The sequence below is a fragment of the Thalassophryne amazonica genome, chromosome 11, assembly GCF_902500255.1.
Source record: "Thalassophryne amazonica chromosome 11, fThaAma1.1, whole genome shotgun sequence".
Taxonomy (NCBI): domain Eukaryota; kingdom Metazoa; phylum Chordata; class Actinopteri; order Batrachoidiformes; family Batrachoididae; genus Thalassophryne; species Thalassophryne amazonica.
Genome location: NC_047113.1, coordinates 52,646,150 through 52,671,397, shown reverse-complemented (window position 1 = coordinate 52,671,397; position 25,248 = coordinate 52,646,150). Strand labels below are relative to the sequence as shown.

The 25,248-nt window shown below is 40.0% G+C and overlaps 2 protein-coding genes across 4 annotated transcripts in view; one reads left to right on the top strand and one right to left on the bottom strand.

Moving 5' to 3' along the window:
- Window positions 1-6,980: 6,980 nt before the first annotated feature.
- Window positions 6,981-12,207, bottom strand: zic3 (zic family member 3 heterotaxy 1 (odd-paired homolog, Drosophila)). The gene is made up of 3 exons (XM_034181675.1): window positions 11,052-12,207; window positions 10,110-10,273; window positions 6,981-9,399 (listed from the first exon to the last, which is right to left on the bottom strand). Exons 1-3 carry the CDS (start codon window positions 12,040-12,042, stop codon window positions 9,217-9,219), a joined length of 1,338 nt encoding a protein of 445 aa, XP_034037566.1. The 5' UTR covers window positions 12,043-12,207; the 3' UTR covers window positions 6,981-9,216.
- A 76-nt stretch (window positions 12,208-12,283) lies between these two features.
- The window catches only part of zic6 (zic family member 6), a 42,325-nt gene continuing 29,360 nt past the window's right edge, over window positions 12,284-25,248 (top strand). The window contains exons 1-3 of one of the 3 annotated variants that reach the window (XR_004563615.1): window positions 12,284-12,523; window positions 13,144-13,302; window positions 22,474-22,536. Coding sequence is in view for 1 of the 3 variants with exons in the window: in XM_034181674.1 (XP_034037565.1) it covers window positions 19,948-21,010; window positions 22,474-23,093 (1,683 nt within the window). In the remaining 2 variants the exon portion in view is untranslated. Of the gene's footprint in view, window positions 12,524-13,121; window positions 13,303-19,577; window positions 21,011-22,473; window positions 23,139-25,248 lie in introns of those variants that run through there. The other 2 variants (XR_004563614.1, XM_034181674.1) reach the window with 2 other exon arrangements.

Below are 25,248 nucleotides of genomic sequence, written 5' to 3'. Positions count from 1 at the left end.
CTCACCCTTCACTAGGCCCTCCGACCTGATCCCCTTTTTTGCTCCTGTACCTCCTCCCCTAAATCCGTCCCATTATTGTCCCAGGATGGTCACCGGGAGGTCTGCCCTGAGAGCAGAAGTAGGAGGTGGGAAGTTAGTTTGGTGGAGTTGAAAAGAAAAAATGTCTGTTGAACACTGAGCTGTGAACCTGTCTGGACAGCAAACAACTGTAGATAAATAATACGTGTGATGTTTGTCTGGATTAAAGTGGGGACAAAACGCTTTGCGCTCTGGCCAGTTGTTTTTATTACAGCTGTTGAATGGAACTCTTTGAGACCCATCCAGAACCAGCTTGTTTTCCTGCAGACCCAGTCACCACGCGGCTTACTGCAATATAGCAAATATCCAGCCTGACTGAAGATTGTGACGCAATCAGGTCTCAGTTTGTAATTGTCTCACATTTCCTCTCTTGTCTTAGTTATCCTTCCTGCAGAGCTGCAGACATTAACCCAAAAAACAATCAGCTTCATGCAAGAATAGCACTCATACGTCTTCATGACTCAAGCCATTGATTTACAAGCATTTCCCATGTTCACCATTGTTCTTGTATTTGGAGATTCTTGAAAATGAATGAGTGGTCCAGACCTGCGTTAGGAAATAGAAATAAGGTCTATACAGGCCCTGCGGCCTTTCGCTCCCCGCGCTTATCCCAGGTTTCCTTCACGGATGCAACTCTATGACTCCCCCTGGAATCATAGACTCTTGTGAATTTGAAAATGTCATAATTACATTGGCGTTATCCCATTATTGTAACATTTTGAAGTGGAGAATACTGTAATATTCAAATTATTCATATGGCCGAAGAGTGTCATTAATTTAAGATATGGTAAAGATGTTTGTTTATTAGTAATATCTGGATGGAAATTTCCATATAGATATGGAAATATGCAAAAATTACAAAGCTTACACTGGATGCTCCACATGGGTAAGATACACGGGTCAGGAAACATTAACACTACCCCCAAGGTGCGCAGGGTCAGACAGACTGTAGTCAAACACATCCCATGAGCAAGGCATGCGACTAGTTTCTCCATACAGGAAATATCTTGAAGCTGTCATTATCAACAAAGGCTTTTATACAAAGTATTACATTTCAGTAAGAGTGTTCAATACTTTTTCCATGTGTCATTCCTTTTTATTACACTTAACTTAATTTCTGTACTTATTTGTTTTGATTTATTTGTATGTGTGGATTACTTGGGTTGTTACCAACATCTGCTGAAAATTTTATGTGAACAGCACCTTTAGAAATATATTTACTGTAAAAATATTGTAACATGTTCAATGTTTATTTTACCCTCTGTATAAGAGAAATGGGTTGAAGTCATTCAAAAAACGTTTTTCACAAAGGAACACTTGGAAAGGAAATCACAATATTTACCTTCAATACAATACCATGTAGTGAATGAGAATGTATTTATTTACACTTCATTACTGTCATTCAAGGGTGGATTAGCCATTGGAAGTATGGGGATTTTTCTCAGTGGGCCGATCAATAATGGGCAAATGGCTGCCCACATTTATTTATTTATTTATTTTTTGCTGTGCCTTGTCATGGTAACTCTCCCGGCCTAGGGAGAGAAACATACACTGGCCCATAGAGCTCAGCTGCAGCCTGCAAACACAGCATAGGCCACCCACAAGGGGGCACCTGAAGAGACTTACTTACTTCTGTGCTAGAATATGAGTTTCCTCCAGATATTTAGTAAATCTAAATGATCTTTGCTCAGATACTTAGTAAATATGAATCAGCTTTCCTTGTGAAATTGATTAGGATTTACTAAATCCAACGCATATTTCAACTGTTGCATTTAGTAACATGTAGTTAATTTTTTAGGTTAGGTTTAGTTAATATATTCAATACTTTTTAATCAGATTTGTAGAACTTAAAATCTATTCAATTATATGTCACGTTGTTGCCACAATTTTTTGAGTAAACATTGGTGAAATTTTTTACATTGTACAAGCTTACAACCCGCATGATGCAGTAATGTGGGTTGAATATGTAGATCTGCTATTTTCACAATAATCAGAATTTATTTTATTCAAGGCTCCAGAATATAAAGGTGTATTGTTCAGTATATACACAAGGGCTTGTGTGTTTATATGTACTTCTACAGGGGCGAGATATCACAGTATCTGCATGTGGATTATAGTGGTGGGCCAGGCTGAACCAAAATGTTCAGGGCTGAATTTTTGTCCCAGTCCAGCCCTGCTGTCATTCATTCATTCATTCATTCATTCATTTTCTGCCACTTATCTGGGTCCAGGTCATGGTGGCAGGAAATCAAGCAGCTCATCCCTCATGTCTCGACTCTCTGCCATGTCCCCTTTCTGGAGGATCCTGAGACATTTCCTAGATAGCCCCAGCCATTACTGTCCTTTTTTTTTAAATGTATTATGAAATAAAAAAAAAATAAAAATCTGATTTTTTTTTTTTTGTAAAAGTTACAAACATTTGAACTTAACATTGATTAAATTTTGCAGCATGTGAGCATGTGTTATTGAAGGAGAGAGAGAGAAATTACCCACCACCCCCAAACTGTAACAAAACAAATTGTCTCTGAGAAACCTATTTTTTCTTTACTGATGTGGGGATGGCGGAACTTTAGTGCCTCTGTGACAGTTTCATAGTTTCAGATTTCCAGACACATTCTGCACGTTATCATTTTTAGAGCCTGGATGTGGATTTAATAGAACTTCAAGATTTTTAACTTTGATTATTTCCTTTATGATGCCCCAGTCACATGCACACATGCTGAGGCTGCCTCAGGAGCCGACGTATTGATATTTTGCATGGTGCAGTCCCTGCCTCATATCCATAACGGATTAGAAAGTGTGCAAACATCATACAATCGTTTTGTGTGTGTGTGTGTGTGTGTGTGTGTGTGTGTGTGTGTGTGTGTGTGTGTGTGTGTGTGTGTGTGTGTGTGTGTGTGTGTGTGTGTGTGTGTGTGTGTGTGTGTGCATGCCAGAGATGTGTGTGTTGATTGGCATTTCTGGGACACAAATCAGAATTGTGCAAAAGATACAGTTTACTTTTGCTTCATATTTGTGATTAACTTATTATACAGCAAAAATTTAAACTGATTTCATTCATTCATTCATTCATCCATGAATTTCAGCACTGCACTTCTCCCCCCACCCACACTCTTTAATGTAAAATGTTCTTTCATCTTGAAGTGATCGCACATTTCTACAACATATCTAAGTGAAATACAAACACGTGCACAAATACAGACGATATACCCCAAATAAATCATCACTTTTACAACCAGTTGGCTTCAGAAAAGTCAGAGAATGAATACATTCACAAGTCAGTTAATACCACATGGAATTTAGCACAAGTAATTAACACTTATATGGCACAACTAATACTAGTTATCATGGGTATATCTATATTTTTATATACATATGTATACATTTTTATTTTTATTTTTTTTGGTTAAAGGGGTGGGCATTTTTAAGCTTTTGCTTGTCTACACACTTTTGGGCACATGGGTGTGTTGTTGGATTGTTTTCTTTTTGAGTTTACTTTGTTATTTTGGGTCTGTGTGTGCCAAATGAATGAATGAATTCATTCAAATTCATTAATTCAATGCTTTTGTTTAGCTTAGATCTTGATGTAGACAATTGTTTATTTGTTGACTTTTGGTTGAAATATTTTCAACATTCACCAGAGTTGTTAAATAAGATTAAACAATAATTCTTACACTTTTAGATAAAGAGTTCTCATTATGAATATCTATCTATCTATCTATCTATCTATCTATCTATCTATCTATCTATCTATCTATCTATCTATCTATCTATCTATCTATCTATCTATCTATCTATCTATCTATCTATCTATCTATCTATCTATCTATCTATCTATCTATCTATCTATCTATCTATCTATCTATCTATCTATCTATCTATCTATTGACATTGCGCAGGCGCAGGGGGACATTCAACGCAATCCACGAAACCATAACGAAAGTGGGGAGAACTTTTCGTGACAGGGGCACAAATTCATTTTGTGACAGGGACACGAAATAAGGCGGCTGGGACAGACTTACGTTATGGTTATTGTTAGAGTTTGGAAAAGGGTCTAGGATTAGAAATAGTAAAATAAAAATAAACACACATCACAGAAATGTGACTAATTTCGTGACGGGGGCACGAAAAAGGGATGATTTAAAGGATTATTGTCCTTCTGTTTGAAAGCCTGATAAATGCATGAATTACGCGAGTCCGTCCCCTCAGGCGCCCCGTGGAGGGACAGAGCGCGTCACGCGGGGCAGGATCTCAGGTGAACATGCTGCTCCAAAGTGCTGAAACATAACATTTACGCACCCTGAAACACTCACACACACTCACACTTCATTTAAAGCATAAACGCTTTCAGTCTGAATCAAATGTATGGCCTCAAACACGCACCATCTCCATGCGTAATTCATAAAAACAGCCTCCCTCCCTTCCTTCCTTCCTCGGAGATGACTTGTTTGCGCCGAGAGTTAAAGGATGTCAACTGCTCATTTATCCATCTCTGAAAAGGTGTTGAAAATATATCCGTCAAAAGACGAACGCAAAGCACAATTGGCGAACATCTGCTTTGCTGAATGAGAGTTGCCTCAACCACTCCGGGGACCTATTAGTGCTGATTCGTGCGCCTGCTCTGATAAAGAATTCATCAAGTTTCTGACACCTCGCCAGATGTTGGAGAATAACTGCTGTCTCCTGTTGGACACCTCACGAACAGCAGGTCTTTGCGCTCACTGGGTAAATGTTATTGGAGAGGTGGAGGTTGTGAATATGCACCATTAAAGAAAAAAAGTGCTTTCCAGGAGTAACTTCACGCCAAATCAACCACTTTCACTTGCTCCCTCATCAGGGGAAAACGCCCACAGGCTACAATATACAGTGTGATAGGCTATGCAAATTTTTTTTCGACTCTATTGAGGAGCAGTTGAAGAGAAAGACAAAAGCCATTGTGTTAATCAGTTTGCACCACAAAAGCCAATAAGCGCGTCACCAGGTGGATTTGGTGCATTTGTGAACGCATATTCAGTGCGCTGCTGGAGGTGACACGAGCACATCCGCCAGGTAATTATCACGTGCGTGTTAGTTATTTGGTGTTTTTAAACCACTTAACTTCAAGTGGTTTAAAAAAGTACGAACACGCACGTGAGATTTGCTTGGAAAAAACTTTTTGGTCATGCGTTATTACTGAAGCTCGATTCCGAGTGCCTTTAATCTCAGCACCGCCTCCCTCTGTGTATTTTTTTTACACTTAAATCAGATCTGTTGCACGTGCACACTATATTAAGGACTGATTAATTAGCCACCGTGTTTATATAAGATCACAGCCTCGGTTGCGTGACAAAAGGCGACCTGCTTGTGTCACTTTATCCTCTTACGCAGCGCCGTCACCAGCACACATCCTGCTCTGCCAAAGAGCTGAGGACAGACACAAACCTAGTCTGGGCTGACCGATCAATCCGGATTCAAAGTTCAGCCAAGATCGAGGCGCATGAACGGCGTTTTTTTTTTTTTTTCCCCCTGCACGGTAAAATATCCACAATTCCCGCTCCACAGAGATCATCGGAGCGCAATCGAATACAGCATATTCGACATCAATGAGCGTGCAGCCAGTTCGTAGACCACGTGACCACGTTATCCATTGAGAATCTCCTAAAAAAAAAAGCCGCCTTTTTTGGTCTTTTTTTCTGGGTTATCTCAAAACGCGTGCGCACACGTCAAACTGATGTTGGAGTGGAAAACTCATTCATGTTACACTGCGCGTAGAAATGCTTTAAATGTTTGTTTATGACGATCAAAAAGCGTGACGTAAAAGAAAACAACAGCCCCCCCCCCCACACACTTCCTCAAAAAAAAAAAAAAAAAAAAAAATAGGGGAGTGGGGGGGCTGCGTCGCAAGGTCTCACTCATTTGACGTCATGATGTCTGAGATGAGCAACTTGAAATGTGTGACGAGACAGGCAGTGTGTGTGTGTGTGTGTGTGTGTGTGTGTGTGTGTGTGTGTGTGTGTGTGTGTGTGTGTGTGTATATATACACGGTGGGGGGAGGGGGCGTAGGAGGAGGAGGGGGGTGAACAGACACCAAATCAAACGGGCTGCAGGAGCGCGCTTGCGCAAAAATATTCTTGTTGAAGGATTGGGGGCATTTTAGTGGAGGGAGAGATGGAGGAGGAGGGGGAGTCAGCATCATGTGGGGGGTTTATACGACTGCTTCAGATGACATGAACCAAAATGGGAAGTCTTCCGTTTGCGCCATGGTTTAAAATATATAAATAAATGTTTTTTGTTTTTTTTTCCAGCGCATCTGCGTTGAAGACGTTGCGTAATATTTCCAAAATTTCGCCCTCGTGATTTTGCGCCGGTTAAATGTTTATTACTGTGCCCATTTTACGCGGCAGCTCGATTGTTTTTATTTATTTATTTATTTGTTGGTCATATATCAAAGCAGTTCCTCCGTAATCGCTGCAGTGAGAGATACTGAAGCAGCGCCACTTTTATTTATATCAGTTTTGGAACGCTTTCTGCTCCAATTTCACGGTCACAGTGTCAGTTACCCGCCTTCCACGCAGTCTGCGCCTTCCATCCTTTATTTTTATGCAGCTCATATGCTATCCCCCTGTCTCTTTTTTTTTTTTTTTAAATAAACTTTACCTGCAGAATTTTTGCAGTTCAGCTCCAGTCTTCGCCTCGCCGTTGCCAAATGCGTACCAAGCTGGAACCCTTCCCCGCTCCCAATATTCCCTTTTCACACAGCCAAGACGCTAAAATGGCGCCTCAATAATCAGTGTCAAGTTCAAGTGACTCCTAATAGTCTGCTTCTAACATGCGTGTCCCCCTGGTCTGTTTGTTTTTTTCCCTTCTTCTTTTTAAAGAGCAGAACAACACTGACGATAATAATCAACGGCGCAGTCTGAAAGTCGCTTTTCATGACGTGTTTTAATTTCAGTCAAAACTTGCGTTCACATTTCTTCATAAATAGTTGGTAAAACAACTCAACCAACATGTACAGTAGCCTAAAAAGTACAAGAACCTTTGCCTCTGCTCTAAATGTAGTCTGACGCCTTATAGGCCCACTGGTGTGCGTCAGTATGTGGCACAGTGACAGAGTTCATCAGTGTAACAATTTTTTGCTCTTCAAGAATAACTTGACTCCAGAAAGTGTTACATCACATTCTAGCTGTGATTATACATCAGATACGTTTTTTTTCTTCTGACCTGTGGACACGGGGCAGAAAGATGGGGAGAAATAAGAAAAAGTAGCTTTTTTAAATTAATGTATAGAAAATAGCATATAAAACATATATTCCTTAAATTATTTAAATAAAATTATTTTATATATCACTGTCACGAGGTACCTTTTTTGACATTTTTTATTTTAAAAGTAGTGCTGGTGGTCTGAAATTGTTCTCGTATAGGAGTACAATATATTTTGTGTATGCATAATATTTTAATTCTTGAGAATAGGTTACAATGCAATGCTGTGACTTTGTTTTTTTGCACCCCCCCCCTCCTCCCCCAACCCATAGAGCTAAGATTCCTTCCTCAAAAAAATTTTGTTAACACAACAACCAAAAAAAGTCCTTTTTCTTCTGACAAGTTATTCACACAAAACAAGCAAATTTGTCAGCAAACTGCTCTATACGCAAACACCACAACAAAGAACACATTTAGATTCACAGAAAAATTACATTTAAAACAATGCAAGCTGACAGACAGAAAAAAAAACCAACCTGTTTTTTTTTTTATTTTTGAAGATACTGTGTTTGTGACAGTTCTCATGTTGCCGATACACACATTTAAACATACTTGCACAAAGACATTGCTGGAACTCGAAAGGTTACCAAACAGGCGCATGTAAAAATTGGGTGTAATTTGATTAATTTCTCAAAATGCTGTCACCTTGATTTGATCATGAACCTCAAACACTCTAAGACCTGTGTAGGAGTGCAATAGGCTGATGTTTACCCCCCCAAAAAAAAGCTAGGATTTGACATCTACCTCTGATTCTATAAAAAGAAAACACACACAAAAAAGTTGGACTGAAATAAATAAAGATATTAACAGAACCGTTTTACAGATTCTCAGCTCAACTGAACTCGTGTCTATAAAGTCTAAGGGTTTACATGTCAATGGTCTCATAAACAAAATAAAAGTGACTGTAACATCTGCAGTATATATTGATAATCCATAATAATCATATAGACGATTTCTTTACTCCAAATAAGACACATGTAGGCCTATTGATTAAAAAAGAAAAAGAAAGAAACAAATAAACAAAAAAGGATACAATCATGGTGTTGGAGATAAGATTTTATCGTTAAGCTGGTTATGACCAAAACTGTACAGTTCTTGTTAGAAAACATTTCCATAAATATCATTTAAGTTTCAGAACTTATACCCATAATTAAATTACAAATTGATAAATATGGCATCATGGATATGTATTTACAACGGTATTAACAAAAGGCAACGTTATATTCAACGGTAACAATCGTATAACCAAATACCACATTTCTCCACCTGAAAAAAAGAAAACGGATGCTGACAACAGATTCGACCCCATCAAACAAGGAAATACATTCACGAGTATAATATTTATTTATGTTTTTTTTTTAACTGTTCAAGTTCATGACAAAGACTTTGGCACGTTTCTTAAGACTGTTTGAAGTTCCAACAATCAATTGAAGAGGTGACGCGTCACCGTTATATAAAACAGCGTGAAATAATCTTCTTTTAATTCCTTTTTAAATAAAAATTTGAGAAAATACATAAAATGAAAAATAAAACATTTTTTATTATTCTGAAATCTGTAAACTAAAAGATAAAAAACAGCTATTTATACTTATAGAAATTTATTCGAGATTTGTTTGAAGTCAAAAATTTTGTGTTTGTGTGTGTGTGTGTGTATGTGTGTGTGTGTGTGTGTATGTGTGTGTGTGTGTGTGTGTGTGAGAGAGAGAGATCCTGAGAACAGACGTGGCCTTTTGCTCTCCTGTTCATGTCTCAATCCAATGTGTACGTGCGTGCATGTGAGCGCGTAAATGAAAAGATTTTGTTGATTTGTTGTTATTATATTTTTTTTAATGAAGGTTTTTATCTTCAAACCCTCTCCCAACACGTGGTCCACATCGAGAACGGGATTTGCGTCTGACTTCAAACGTACCATTCGTTAAAGTTCGGTGCCAGTCCTTCACTGTGTCCGGATGTGTTCTGGATGGCGGACGGGGGTGTTTTTGTGGGGTCTTCGGTGCTGGCTGAAACCAGAACAGGCGGTGTGGATGATTCGTATCCAGAACTTGCTGCTGGAGAGGATTCAGATCCTTGAGACTCGTGGACCTGCATTAAGGAAAATAAATAAATAAAATAATAAAATTAAAATAATAATTAAAATTAAAAATAAAAATACAAATAAAAAAAATAATAATAATAAATATAGGATCGATGAAAATGTTTAATATAATAAGGTGTCTAATGCAATATAATAAAATGCCTAATATAACAAAAGAAAAAATATTTTTATATTGCAAAAAATCCATATAAAAGTAACATTAAAGATAAATCCTATCATGCAGCTCTCTTCAAATTTAAAGAATTTTATTGATTCGTTCTTAAACTTTTTCTCTCTCTCTGAAAGTTTTCACAAAATGTATTCTTGAACAAATTAGTGACTAAACATAAGGAGCCACAGTGGATTTATTATAATGAAGCAACTTTACAGTCAATTAAACAAACAAACAAACAAATAAACAAACAAAGAAAAACTAATTTCATCCCGAATACATATGATTTTCTTCTTTATGTATTTGTTATTATTGCGCTTCATCACACCCTCCTTCCCGTGGAGGGGGCCGCCCCCCACAGTTTGAGAACCAGAAGTTACATCTTTTAAAATAAATGAGCCTATTAAGTGAGGCTAATGTGGCTGCTATTCTCCACTTATGAAAAAAACAAAAAAAAACAAAAAACAAAAAGATCTCCAGAGTTTGCAGCGCTGCAGTGACATTTGTAGCCGCGCGTTAATGTGTTTAACTAAAGACGTTAATTACCTTCATGTGTTTCCTGAGAGAGCTGGGGTGCGTGTAGGACTTGTCGCACACTTTGCAGATGTATGGTTTGTCCGACGTGTGCACATGCATGTGCTTTTTCCTGTCGCTGCTGTTGGCGAAGCGTCTGTCACAGCCATCAAATTCACACTTAAACGGCTTCTCACCTGCAGGATTTCAAGCACACGCGCGCGCGCACACACACACACACACACACACACACAGAGTGAATTAATAAAGCCTCAATTGTAACACCAACCTGTCAGGTGACGCAGGGGACGCACGCTGCGTTATGTAACAGAGTAACCTACATTTCGGAGGAGGCACAGGATGCAGCTCCCACTATACTACACACGCTGCCCTGTCAGGCTTTATTTATTCAGCAGGCCTGCTCCTTTTATGCTGCTGCTGGCCTCATCTGTTGTAGTAAACACTGAATCAACAGGAAATTTCTTCACTGCGAGAAGCCAGGTTGATTATTAAGGAAACACACACACACACACACACACACACACACACACACACACACACACACACACACACACACACACACACACACACACACACACACACACACACACACACACACACACACACACACACACACACACACATCTACAAAATACTGCACTTTTCAGTCACATCGTGGTGATATTTAACATGCACACTTTACGCGTAATATCCAACTGTTTGCACAAAAGCTGTACTAAACAAACAAACAAAACAAACAACAAAAAAAGCTTGTTACTGCTTGGTTTTGAAGCAACTCCGCAAAAACAGCCCAATCTGGCAACATTGCTGCTCTGTTTTTCTTTTTGTTGTTCTTGTTTGGGGAGGTTATTATTATTATTATTATTATTATTATTATTATTATTATTATTATTATTATTATTATTTGTTGTTGTTCTGCGTGACACTCGTGAAACGTCCCTCTTTCACGCCTACCTGTGTGCGTTCTTTTGTGGATTTTCAAATTCTCCGATCTGGCAAATATTTTTCCACATCCCGGGAACGGGCACGGGAACGGCTTCTCGCCCGTGTGCACGCGGATGTGATTGACCAGTTTGTACTTGGCCTTAAAAGACTTCCCTTCTCGCGGACAGTCCTCCCAGAAGCAGACGTGGTTGCTCTGCTCGGGCCCGCCGACGTGCTCCATGGACACATGGGTGACCATCTCGTGCATGGTGCTGAAAGTCCTGTCGCAGGTCTTTTTGGGTCTGTTCATCTGGTTCTCGTCTATCCACTTGCAGGATAATTCTTGTTTAATGGGCTGCCTCATGTATCTGAAGAAGGCCCCCGGACCGTGGTGCGTCGGCACGTTCATGCCCATGTTCATGTTGATCGGGTGGTTGTAGTTGTGCAGCTGAGTCCCGTACGGGTCCGTCCGAGGACTCGCGACCGGACGGTAGGGATCAGGCCTCCCAAAAATGTCCCCGCGTAAGCCAAGATGCATTTGGCTGTTAACTACGTGTCCACTCGGTGAGTTGTGGCTCACCCCCTGGTCGTGAAGTCCTGGAAACAACAGATGTCCGGGGTTATCGCTGATGCCGGGCGGCCCGTGGAGGCTCCCAGCCGATGCAGCAAAGATTCCATGCTGCGCGCTCGGCGCTGTGGGTTCCGCTACACTCCGGTTCCGGAATAGAAAGTCCCGCGTGGAATTGAAAGCTCCTCCGCCGTATGAGCCCATCTGCGCCCCGTGAGAGTGTCCCAGGGCAGCCGCATATCCACCGGCCTGCGGGGTGAACGCCGATGTCTGGCTGGCGGCGATGTCGTGAGCCACGGGGCTGATTTTGAACGCCGCGGAGTGGGAGGAATCTGTGAAGGGATTCAGTCCCAGGCTCGGGTCTCTGTTCCCGATTTCGTGATGCCGCGGCGTCCCGAAGCCCCCGACTCCTAAGGATGCAAACTGCGGACCGCTATCTAGAAGCATAGTCATGAGCTCGAAGCAAACTTAGGAAAGAAAATCAAATTAAAATCCAGTGTAGAGCGGAGCGCGCACGCTGCAGACACTGCGCCGCGATCGACCACGTTTGGCTTTATTTCTCAAAAGAAAAAAAAAAAAAAAAAGAAAGAAAAAAAAAAAAGAAAAGCGGGTAAAATCCGGCGCGTCAAGAGTTTGGGGGGAAAAAAATTCCCGTTGACTGCGATCCGTGAGAAAGAAGATCAAACTTCCCCCCCTTTCCAGGCGGATGATGTCCTTGGACTGATAAAGTCAATCACTCACTCCCTGAACATAAATGAACTCGGGAGGCAGAGCCACGACAGCCAATCGGGGCTCGGATGCTCCTTCGACACGTGACTCCGAAGGAGGGCGTTAATTGGCTGGATTTCTGGTGATTGGCATGGTTTGGTATTGAAGATGGCAGCTCATCTCAACTGGATTCATCTGATTGGTTCTTACGAGCGCTATTCTGCAGGTAACGCAGCGCTCTGGCGCACGTCCTGCGCATTTACGCGCAAAATGCGAGTCTGGCGCAGGTTTGAACTCCTCAAGAAAGTAGGAAAGAGTGATTTATTGAGAATATATGCACAGCCAGCGTCTGCCACCGGTCCATGAGCATATTTTTAACAAGGTAGAGTGGAAAATTGTCACAATAAAGTCACAAAAAGTACACAAAATGCATTATGTGTATGTGTATGTGTGTATGTTATGTGTGTATGTATCTGTCTATCAACTTGATACATCTGGCACAGCTCCTTTTCTGAAACCGCTCACATTTTTTAAGGCTCTGTGGGTTGAAAGACCGAGGAATAAAAGACAGAGAGAAAGATGGCAGTAATTGTAATATCCTGAGTTCCCCCCCCCCCCCCCCCCCTCCAGTTCAGCCAAAATATTCGTGCCATTGAGTAAGTTTCACAGGGCTGCCGCTGACTCGCTGCAGGACACATAAAATCTGATCAAGTTCAGAGACGCGCTGAGAGCTTCAAGCGGCGCTTTTTTTTAACTGCGAGCTTTTCATATCCTTTCTCCCCCCATTCTCCCCCTTTCCTCCTCCCCATCCTCCTCCTCCCCCTTTCTCTCCTCAATCTGTCCCAGGAAGGAGCTCGCATTCTTTATTTTATGGGATGTGGACCAAAAGAAAGAAAGAATGAAAAAAAAAAAAAATCTTCAAATCAGTCCATTCCGCTCTCGCCATCATCGCGCCGCATTCACTCCCCGAACATTTTCTGGAGAAAGAGTTTGGGGACTGAAGAGGTGAGTTTGCTTGCTTATTTATTCCCGTGTTGCCGAGTGACTCGCGCTGGCCTGACGCGTGAAAATGTGTGGAAATCAAATCACTGTATGATGTTTAGGATGAAGCTCGCACGGGATTCCTGCTCCAGCCGCACGCTCACATCGCCGTTACGCACGGTAATGTATCAGCTGCACACCTCTGCGTGTTTTATACGGGTGAAAATTATTACAGCCACTTGCGCAATTTGCGCAAAAAAAGCGCAGCAACTTGTGCTGAAGCGACAGGATGAATACGATTCCCTGTTTTCCTCTCTCTCTCTCTCTCTCTCTCTCTCTCTCTCTCTCTCTCTCTCTCTCTCTCTCTCTCTCTCTCTCTCTCTCTCTCTTTCTGGCCCCTCACAGTTTACTCCCCTTTTTACCCTCTCACAGTCTTTCACGCGCACACATGCACACAGACACACGCACACACAGCTTGCCTGTGCGCTTCTGCAGATTTATGGCGACCTTTGTGAACTTCTACAAGTGACGAGCAGCCTGTTAAGTTCTCCACTCGTCCTTCCATATTTTATTGACTTGTTCAAACGTGGAGGCTTAAAAGTTATACGCCTTGCGCTCGCGCGAGGTTATAAAATAATGAACTAACATGGTTTGGATGAGGCACAAATGTTAGTGAACGACGCAGAGGAGTGGGCGCGAAAAAGAGGAGCTGTCATCAAGTAATGTAAAGCAACTGTTGCTTTGATGGTAGCAGTTACATTTAGTGGCTCCAAACACGTGGTTTTAATTGCGTGTCATTCTGTCAGGGCGGACATTGTTGTTATTATTAATATATTTTTAGGTATCCTTCTTATTTTCGCCAGGAAATAACACGTAAAACGTCGTGCTGCCTTCGAAGTATTTATTTATTTATTTATTTATTTATATATTTACAGTTTGTTTGCTTATTTTCACTGCAGATTAGGTAATTAGAATTTTTTAATTAATTTGTTTTGAAGGGGAATCCCTTTTCATAAACCAGATTTTTACAGTTCCACTTGCAGCGCCGTTTTTGTCCTGCAACTCACAAATTGCAATAAAAAAAAAATTTAAGCACTTTTTTTTTCTTTTACAAAATTTTAGACAACACTTTGCCTTGTTGAGTATTTGAATATATTTTAATGCCATGCCATTGCAACGTTGTTACTCGGCTATCCCTGCTGGGATTACCTCATTGGGCGTTGGGATATACCCATTGGTTTTAGCGTCAGATTCTACTAAGTGAGCATGCGCGTTACCTTAAACATCATGCACACCTCTGTGCAGCTGCAGCACTACATCAGCCAGAATGCTACGTGGTGACATTTACACATTTTTTTTTCTGTCAAGTGTTAGTCAGCAGATACAAAATTAATTGTGGGACTTCATTTGATATTTGAACATGATGCATCATTGGTGTCTTGTTTCAACAGACTGACACAGTCATTGATTTATTTATATACACAATTCAGCCTGTAGCCAGAAATACAAGCTCGTTGGTGTTATAAATTTTATCTTTTCGAAGACCAATTGCTGTTATCGCCTCTCATTCTTAAACACCATGTATTTGACTTTATGCTTTTTAATTAATGCATTTTAATAGAACCTGAATGCACATTCTGACAGTAAATAATCATTATTATTAATGTATGTATGCAGTTTTTTTCCTAATGGAATTTATTGAATTTTTGGTTGCAAAAAATAATTTGTTGTTGTTGGTGTGTGTGTGTGTGTGTGTGTGTGTGTGTATGCATACGCATGCACTGATTTGCGATTCTAACCTGCATGGTTAGCTTCATTAGCTTCATACTAATTTCACAGGTAAATATGCTCATCTTTCAGAATGATGTGCACATGCATATATATATATATATATATATATATATATATATATATATACGTGTGTGTGTGTGTGTGTCTGTGGATATATGGACCATATAAACAAAGTGCACAAACCAGCCCAGTCTCATACTTTTTTCGTGCCCCCATCACGATGCCTCATGCTTTAGGTTAATATGATGAATGACAGTTTCCATTCTCTGTAATTTACAATTTGACGATCTAGTGTATATTTGTATATTGGTCACTGTTATTTTTTGTGCATTGTGATAATATACATTTTATTAGTTTTCACAGAATTAAAAGGATCATTGTACATTTTCTTTGCGTACTGCACCACTGTAAATTATTACTGTGTTTTACACACACAGTTGGGTCTTCAGCTGTATTTTGGGTGACTTTTTACTGTTGCCCTTCATAAAATCGACTAATAGACTCCTTGCTGTGATTTACTGGAGTATCCGTCTGTCCGTGGACTCTTCCTAAACCTGTTAATTCATCTAAATTATATAAAGTCATGGCAGTGTGCACTGCTATCCTGTATCAGTTATTTCAGAACACTCCCCACACATGCATTTGTTTAACATAAACTCACATTTTTACATTACACCGATATTCTTCTTGTGAATACATACTTGACTGAGTTGGACTATTTTTTAAATTCAAAATTAAAGATGTAATATTCTGTGTATTTAAAAAAGAATTCTTCGGCCTTTTGCATTTTGCTGTTGTTAATTTGCTCTGTATATTCGCTTTGCTTGTGGTGACTTAAACATTATGAATGATTCGTGCAAATGTTTTGATTGTTTGGAGTGATATTGTGAATGCTGCAGTCACAAGGATTTAGTCAACCCGTCAACCACCCAACATAACAGACTGGATGTATAGACCTAATGGATTGAAAGGGCTGTCAAAATGGTAAAAGTGCCACTAATCTGTTTACGATTTGTCATATTTTGCTAAATTTCCATATTAATGGATGAAAATGTACAATTCCAGGCCCCAGTTAACAAATAATTGCAGTAATTGCATGAATTTTCATATCTTAAATTTTTCATATATTGCTAAAGATGTTAAGTTTATAACTACAAATTTTCTTTGAAATTTAAATGTGATCAGATAATTTGTGTATTTTTATCCACTGATTTCTTGTGCAGTTTGTTGACTGTGTTATTATTACAGTGACATTTATTATAACAGATTGAACAGAAATCCATTTTATGAAAAACATTTAGGCTGAACATGAATTAACTTATGACCCCATTAAGGGTAATTTAAAAATAATCAGATTTTATAATCTTATTATATAACGGAAGAGAGTCTGTTTCATTAGCAGTAGAGATGATTTTGCTCGCTGTGAGCTTGTAAGTCACAGAGAAGTGAATGAAAACGCACGGGATCTACATTTGTCAAATCATGAAGTGTTGTTAATTTGCTGCAGTGCACTTTGTGTTTTGCCTTTTTGCTCCAAATAAGGGCTTCCGAGGGGCTGGTCTTCAGTCTTTTTGGCTATCTGAATGACAGATTAAAGACTCTTGCTTTATTGGCCTTTCACCTCAGTCATTTTCGGAAATGCATCGGGTTAAAGGTTGACAAATGTGAGCATCGTTTACAGTGACGGTGGAATGAGCCCTGTACTGAACCAGTCTGCTGCTGTTAAGTGGGCCCCTTGGCTTTGTCTCTGCACAGGAACCACTGTAGGTGATATCAGCAAAATATAATGTGCAAGAAGGAGTTTCTTAAAATGTCAACAATACAATGTTTGGAAACCAAAAAATAAAGCAGGGCAAGTTGGGTCATATTAAAGGGGTTGTACTGTTTTAAATCAGGCCAAGTGGTTAGTGCACTTGGATCCAGTGTGGAAGGTTCCCGGTTCAAACCCCACTCCTGCCACATTTCTCCATGTAATGTGGAGTTGAGTCAGGAAAGGCATCCGATATAAAACTTGTGCCAATTCAACAAGCAGATTCACCTCGGATTTGCTGTGGCGATCCTTAGTGCAAACAAGGGAGCAGCTGAAGGGACTTATTGTTTAAAATCAGATATTAGCTTGTAACAGTTAAATATGATTGGAGTTTCATGTCAATCCACACATAATTATTCTATGTGTGTGGATGCAGAAACTTCCCAGCTACAAGCACTGTTTTGGTTTATATAAGTCCATACTTTTATATTTTGTACTTTTATATAAGTCCGTATCAGGACTTCTGATTGTTCTGGGAGACACACCCACTGAGTTGATCTGCTGTGTGGGACACACCCACACAGAAACAGAGAGATGTCTCCAAGCGGTAAGCTTTGGTCGCAGATGTTGCCCACTTGGAAGAAGGAAAAAGTTGCATTCGTTGACTAGCTCCAGAAGCGACCAGGTTCCCATTGAAGTACATGTTAAAATGTCAAACTTTAGAGCAGAATTAACATATTTACAGCCTTGTACAAAAAATGGTTTGGGTCTCTATAGCTAGTTTTCCACTCCATTACAAGCACAAAGGGTGAATTCAGTTTAAGGCATTTTAAGACAGAAAATTATGCATAATTGGGGGCGTGGTCACTTTGAGTGACAGTTACTAAGCCAATCCCAACTCTTGTAACGTCTGTAACTCACTGTCTGCTAGCAGTAGCTGCTAGCTATTGTGGAGGCTGTGTGTGTGTTGTTTGGAGTATTTTTTTACAAACACCTGTAATAATATGGTTTCTTATGTGGTGAAATGTCCTATAGATCAGCTGTCCCTGCTGCAATGTTCATACTGAGGAAAATTCTCGTCTCATTTAATGTTGCCTGCTAATTGTGTTAGCGCTTTTAGCAGCTATCTGTAGCTTGATCCATTAGGTCCTGTTAATGGTTGAGTAATGAGAAAATAATCAGTTTATAACTTTTAATGCCCACACCAAAGAAAACTGTTGTGAGAACCACCATGCAGTCCCCAAAAATATGATTTGATAAACACCTGAACTGAGGTTAGCCTGTTAGCAGCTGGTTAGGCCTTGAAGATGGGAGTGTTCAAGCTTCTTTTGTCCCCCACACTCCCCTACACTCCACCTCTTTACCCATTTATGGGTTCGTTGTAATGTAGCCCAAGTCAGGGGTGCCAACATGGGGATCCCCATATATGGGCTTTTTGTTGTCTGCTCCGGGTCTCTACGGGTGTCGTCATGCAGGCTTTATCCAGTATATATACCATCTATGGAAAATCTCTCAAATGACTTCGGTAACACCGGTATCAATATGATCTCTGAGCCACTATATTGTGGAATTCGCGTGTTTTCTGCAGTGGACTTTAAGACAGGTTGACGAGTACACAGCGTTCAGTGTTAGAAATTACATTAGAAATAAATAAAAAAAAAAGAACAGGAGATTTTTCACCATTTTTCATAAGTTTTGTGTAGTGGTTCCAAAATCGCTGGTCCTGGGGTTGTTTCCTTCCGAGGTCTCTAGCAACCGATGCGGCAAGCAACTAACTGCTTGTTCTTTCTTGCAGACTTTTTCTTTAATTTTTAGGATGCATCATCATTGTGGTATTTATTTTCAATTATTGGGTACAAATTTTAATATGCAACTTTTAGAACATCTGATAACTTATATTAGCTTCTTGAATATGACCCCTTTAAATCTTAAAGCCCCAGCCTATAGAGCTCATGCAGCGTGCAGGCTTAAAATAAACAGTTTAAAACTTTTTTTTTAATATTCAGAAGTGAACTCTTCTATAAGTAGGAGCTGGGCAGCTGCAGAGTCTTGCAAATGAGGACACGTGCAGAAATATGTGCTTCAGTGGAGGAGTGTGCAAAGCTTGAAGGTGCAGTGTCCTTATGGGACCCCAGAGCCATATTATCTGTTTCTTATATGAGCAGTGGAGCACACAGCTGCATGCTGCATATTTCGTTATATTTCATTTTGATACATCGCTCCACATTTTACCTGTACTTTTGGATGATATTAATTAATGTGCAGTGCATAGGAAAATATTAAAGTTACTCCTAATTAAAGTTTGCTTCTTTTATTTTTTTTAAGACGTTGGAGAGGATTTCTAATAAAATATAAATGTTTATGTTGTGTTGAGCAGTTGGTCTACTTGTTGCTTTGCCACACTTGACTTTATGAAAAAGCATGCACATTACACTTTTGAGCAAATTCACCCAAACCGAAATGAGTTTTGATCCCATATAAGTGATTTAATTATTTTAATTAGTTTGCTGCATTTTTTTTTCCGCTTTTGTCTCACTCAGAATGTGTCCTGACAGTACGTGGCCTAGACACACAATGCAAGTCTCTCTATTATTGCTGCAGTGCAGAGTGGCACATTTTTTGGCAAGATTTCCGGATAAATAAAAGGAGATTGTGCTTTGCTTTGCTTTATCACTTGATTTTATTTATTTATTTATTTATGTATTATCAGATGATTAGTGTTACCCTGTGTGCATTTGACACAGATTTGGAGAAGGAGTCTTATGAGAAGACTGGAGTTAAAAAGGCACCAATATTTGGGAGTAATGCGGCACGTTTCAAAGCGTTTTCTCTGCCATATTTGAAAGCGGAGTCGTGCGGCGAACGCCTGCGTGTCCCTTTTAAAACAAACCCAGCGCCTGTCAATCACCGCGCATTCCAACCAATCCCAAAGCTCCCTTTTTAAAAGCAGGTTTCGCCTGCTGTGCTTTTATATTGCACCATGGCCTGTTTCGAAGCATTTTTTTGACTACCACGGTTATTGCCACAAATCAAGAGGGCAAAGTGAGCGGCATGGGACTCACACCAACTCGAACCAAACCGAGTCTGCAGGTGCATACTTTTGCGAAGTTCACTGCCAAGAATTTCACATGCAGATGATATTTTCTAGGTGTATGCTGCACTGGTTTTTTAGACGCTCACAACCAAAAAACATGACAAGCCTGTCGAGGTTCAGTGGCTGCCCTCTCTCTTGCGTCAACCCCGGGGAGAGCAATACTGAACCCAGCGTGGTGCTGCCACCTTTGGCAGGAGAGCACATGGGACACCCCACTGGCAGTTCCTTAAAACTCTGCCCCTCGCACAATTTGCGAGACTACCCCGAGACGAGGTCCAGTGCATATGTTGACCATTCGGTTCCCACTTTTGCAGACTCTGGATACCACAGCAGCCCTAGGGGCATTTTCATTGGAGCCACCCTCCCTGGAGCCGGCATGCCACCCGTCACTGATCATCAGCTGGCATCAAGAGCAAACCAACATGGCGGGATCGGAAGGTACCGGGACCTTCCCGGCTGCAGAGACAACAGAAGCCAAGCTTTTTTCAGCAGCTACCAGGAGCAGGCCCACGGCTCCGCCGAAGCAGCAAAGCGCGATCTGGGCAGTCAAATGACGCTGGGTTTACCGGGCGACCTTCTTACCCGGACTCACCCTTACGGGCAAGCCGTCCACCCGAAAGGGAACAACCAGCATCATCATCATCATCATCATCATCATCATTATCAGCAGCAGCAGCAGCAGCTCGTTACGCAGTTCCTGGATCTGTACAATCCGCTGAACATGGCGTTTCAGCAGCGCGGAGGAGGCGACGCGTTCCTCAGGTGCCCAAAACAAACAGTCAAACACGAGCTGGTGTGCAAGTGGAGCGACGGCCAAGAGGGGGCCGGGAAGGTGCCTTGCTCCAGAGCATTCGGGAGCATGTATGAACTTGTCACTCATGTGACAGTGGAGCATGTCGGAGGACCCGATCCCTCCGAATATGTGTGTCACTGGGAGAACTGTGCGAGGGACAGGAAGCCTTTTAAGGCCAAATACAAACTGGTGAACCACGTCAGGGTGCACACGGGGGAAAAACCGTTTCCCTGCCCCTTTCACGGCTGTGAGAAAGTGTTTGCGAGATCAGAAAATCTAAAGATCCACAAGAGGACTCACACAGGTTAGTTTACCATACAACAAAAGCAGCAACAACAAAACAACAATAATAATAATAATAATGATAATAATAATAATAATAATAACAATAATAATAATAAAGAATAAATAATACAGTCAGATTAATAAATAATAACAATAACCTTTACTTAAATTTTACAGTTTTAAAATATTCCAATACTATTGTTAAAACTGTTTAATTATGCATGATCATTTTAAGGTATTATTATTATTTTAATTATGTAATTATTATTATTTAAATTATGCAATAATTATTTCTTAAATTTTGTTACACATGTATTCATTTTACTGCTGTGTTTTTTCGGCCGTCACTTGTTTTGGACAGGTTTTCACAGATGGCCAGTATAGTAAACTATAGTTCCAAGCGATTGTAGTCTGCAGGCCTGCAGCCGTTCGGGTGCCTCTCTCACTTCATTCAGTAAAATGAATAAATAAATGCTGGGACACCGGAGAGTTGTGACGTAACCGTTACGTTGCCTCTGCCTCCCAGGGCTTCATCTGCTGCGCAAAACAGCAGCACAGCGCATCACGTAGTGAGTTAGAGGGAAATAAATAATTAAAATGGGTATATAAACGCAATATTTCAGCCAGGACAGGAAATAAGCCAGAATACAAACGGAACATGCGTGAAAATGCATTAAAATAAATTATCCTTGTGATATTTATATAGCTTTTGCAGGCCCCACGAAGTGATGAAATTACGCTCCTTTGACTTATTCAAGGGTTTTTTTTCCAGAATTTTTAATTAAACAGCTTTTGCTGAACATTATCTTTTTAATTACCTTCATAAATAGGGAATGCAACATCTCACAATTCTAAATGATTTTGGATTGAAAAATAGAATGAACGAACCCTGACAAAATAAAATAAACAAACGAAAATACTATTTTGTGCTTCCATTTGCTTTTTTAATTAAATCAAAGCAAGACAAAATGACACTTAATGACGTGCAAGCGGTATTTTCACACAAATGAAAAATATCTTAGTTTTTCCCAATTGTATTTATGAGAAAGCAGCCATTAATACGATTAATTAACTAATTAATCGTATTCAGATGTTTAAAATTATTATATTTATAAGCCCCGATTTTCAGGTTTTGCTGATTGTCCGCCCGTAAGGATTTGCACGCACCTGATTGCACTGTCGTGCATAATTTGCATTATTGATCACAATCATTCCTTTAATTTATGATAATTTTTTAATAATTGTGCAAGTTCCACCTAGTCAAATGAAGTCATCTGATTTATGGATCCATTTACGCCCTTGTTGCCAAGCGCATGGCGCAAAAAGTAAAAAAAAAAAAAGGCTTTATCCAGTAAAAATGCTTCAATTTCTTTTGTTGAAAGGTTGTAAAATCGCGACACTTCTGTGTGGAGTGCATTCTGGATGTATACTTTTGACGCACGTGCACGGACATGAGTAACACGCCCTCATTTCTCTCTTCAGGTGAGAAACCGTTTAAATGCGATTTCGAGGGCTGCAACCGGAGGTTCGCGAACAGCAGCGACAGAAAGAAGCACTCTCACGTGCACTCCAGCGACAAACCCTACACGTGCAAAGTCAGGGGCTGCGACAAGTGCTACACCCACCCGAGCTCCCTGCGCAAGCACATGAAGCTCCACTGCAGCAGCAAGGCCCAGGTGCACGCCAAAGACGGGGACGCGCGTCCCGTCGGCGAGAACGCGGCCGAGTCCAGATCAACCGGGGCCCAGATCAGCCCCACTCAGCCCCAGAGCTCCACTCACGATGATGCCCCCCTGTCCCCAGAGAGTCGGGACAAGTCCACCCCGAGGTCACTTTTCCATCACACGTTTGACAGCAGTTCGGAGTACTGCGCACACATGTCGCAGCCCCTCTTGGAGCCTTTGTTGGTGCAGAGGAGCAGTTACAGGTCCCAGTCTTCTCAGTACCCCTGCGGACAGGCGGGTCACACTTTTGCCCAGAGCGCACGGACCTTCTCCTCCGCCCCCTCCTTTCAGAAAAGTCTCGTCAACGGATGGTACACATGCCACAGCGGAGTGGACTCCTTCCCAACAAAGCAGTGTAATAACATCCCGACAATCTGACTTCCAACCTTCTGGACCTACTCGTTTCTGTAGCCACGTGTCTGTGTGTTTAAAAAAAAAAATGTTCTGTGCAGTTATTGTTGGAATGTAAAACCAAATCTCTATCTGTTTGCTGCGGTGGCCTGTGCGCTTTGGATCGAAATGGGCGAAACATGTAGCATTATAACAAATATCTATAAGTAATACAGAATTAACAATAAAAAATGAGTGTTTTTAATGGAACTGAAAGATTTTTCTGAATGTAGCCCTGTATAAGTGTGGGGATCTTAGCTGAATGTAGGTATAAATATGAAAATTATTCATGTTTTTGTGGCAAAATTAAATAAATATCAGACCTTTTTTTCTTTCTTTCTTTCTTTTTAAGTTTAATTTGGGGACGTTAACAAGCCTGTTTCATTGGCCTGGAGCTTTATTTGTCCGTAATTAAAATACTGCTGTGCTCAGTAGGATTTACACAACTTTTATACTTTATTTTTTTATTTTAATATTTTTCCCCCTATTTTTTATTGTATTAAATGTATATTTCACATGTTTGTGCAAAGTCAGTGTGAAAATAAACCACAGTGTTCGTGATATACAATTAAACACGTTCAATTAGCATACAGTGTAATTAATAATGCATTGTATATTTTATTAAAGTGTCTCTTCTCTTTGATCGGGCGCGTATGGTGACACACAATCTGCGCATTTTCATGCCAGTGACACCCCCCCCCCCCCCCCCCGCCTGTCTCGCAAAAAAGTCATTATTACTGGTTTTCAGTTCGAGAAAAATGGAAAAGCAAAAAAAAAAAAAAAAAAAAAAAAAAAAAAAGTGCAGGTAAAACCAGTCTAATATGATATTAATCCGAAAGTCTGGCACGTTAAAAACAGTAAAGTTGAACAATTGCGAATAAAAGTGCGTTTTTTAATTTAGCTGAGCGACTTCAGATTTGTCAAGAATATTTGCCCCTTTTGCGTGAGCCCCGGCTGGTAATTGTGTCCTCTCAATCAAACATAATAAATAAGTAAATAAATAAATAATCTCTTTACAACAAGCTGCACTCAATTCCGATTGGATCCAGATGATATTTTTCAAACTAACTTTATTCATCTGTTTTTTAAATGACATCATATTTTAGCATTGAAACTGGTCTCCCACTTTAAATCAGATGCTGTTTTACGAGTTTGGATTTCACCATCCACTCACAAAAGCAGACAAATTGTGTTCCATATCTGGTTTGGAAATGGACTTTGACTTGTTTCAAAAGATATTTTTACTTTACACTATTGGTGATGTTTTTGCTTCACTTTGTCTAAGTTGTGGCTCCGCTGGCAAGTATGCTTTTCATTTGCTTTTTCTGTTTTCTGGAATGCAAATTTCAACAAGCACCTCATTATATCAGAAAAAACGTTTTTTTTTTTTTAAATCTTGACTTTTCCATTTTGCAGAGCTTGAATTCAGCTTCAGTGCTAATCCTGGTGCAAAGATAAAATTAATCTCTGAATAGTTATTAGTATCACATTGCTCATATTTAGTTTACATACCCTATATCATCTGTCAGTGATTATATCTGTTCTGCCTTCATAGAAGAACAAAGAGCCAGTAATTGGCAAATAATAATTTAAATTTAAATGACACTATAGTGTTTATTTAATGGTGCATTGCTACATCGTGCTACATATATATATAAACACACACTGCAAAATAGGGTAACAAAAATATACAAATCCTCAGCTGTTCATAACATTTACATTTGCCTCTATGTGTATGAAAGTTAAAATTTTATTACTATATATACAGATGATGATGCACAATCATACACAAATTTGGTTACAAAAAATAAAATGAAATAATTGAGATGCATATAGTATAAATTCAGATTTCCTTTTAAGTTTTGTACTCAGAAATGTTGCTAATAATACTCAAAATCATTTTGTATTAATGCATTTTCCCTTGCAGGAGCTTCCACATTTGGGTTAATTAACCATCATCGAAGTTGGGCCTCAGCACCACATTATGTCCACTTGCATGAAACTACATAAGACAAAATACAAGCAAATAATGTTTCTCAACACATCTGGAGTACTTTAAATGGGAACAGATATAATACAAAACCTAGAAGGTGTGCATTTAACTTTAGGATGTTCACAGTGGAATATTTCCACAGTGTATCAC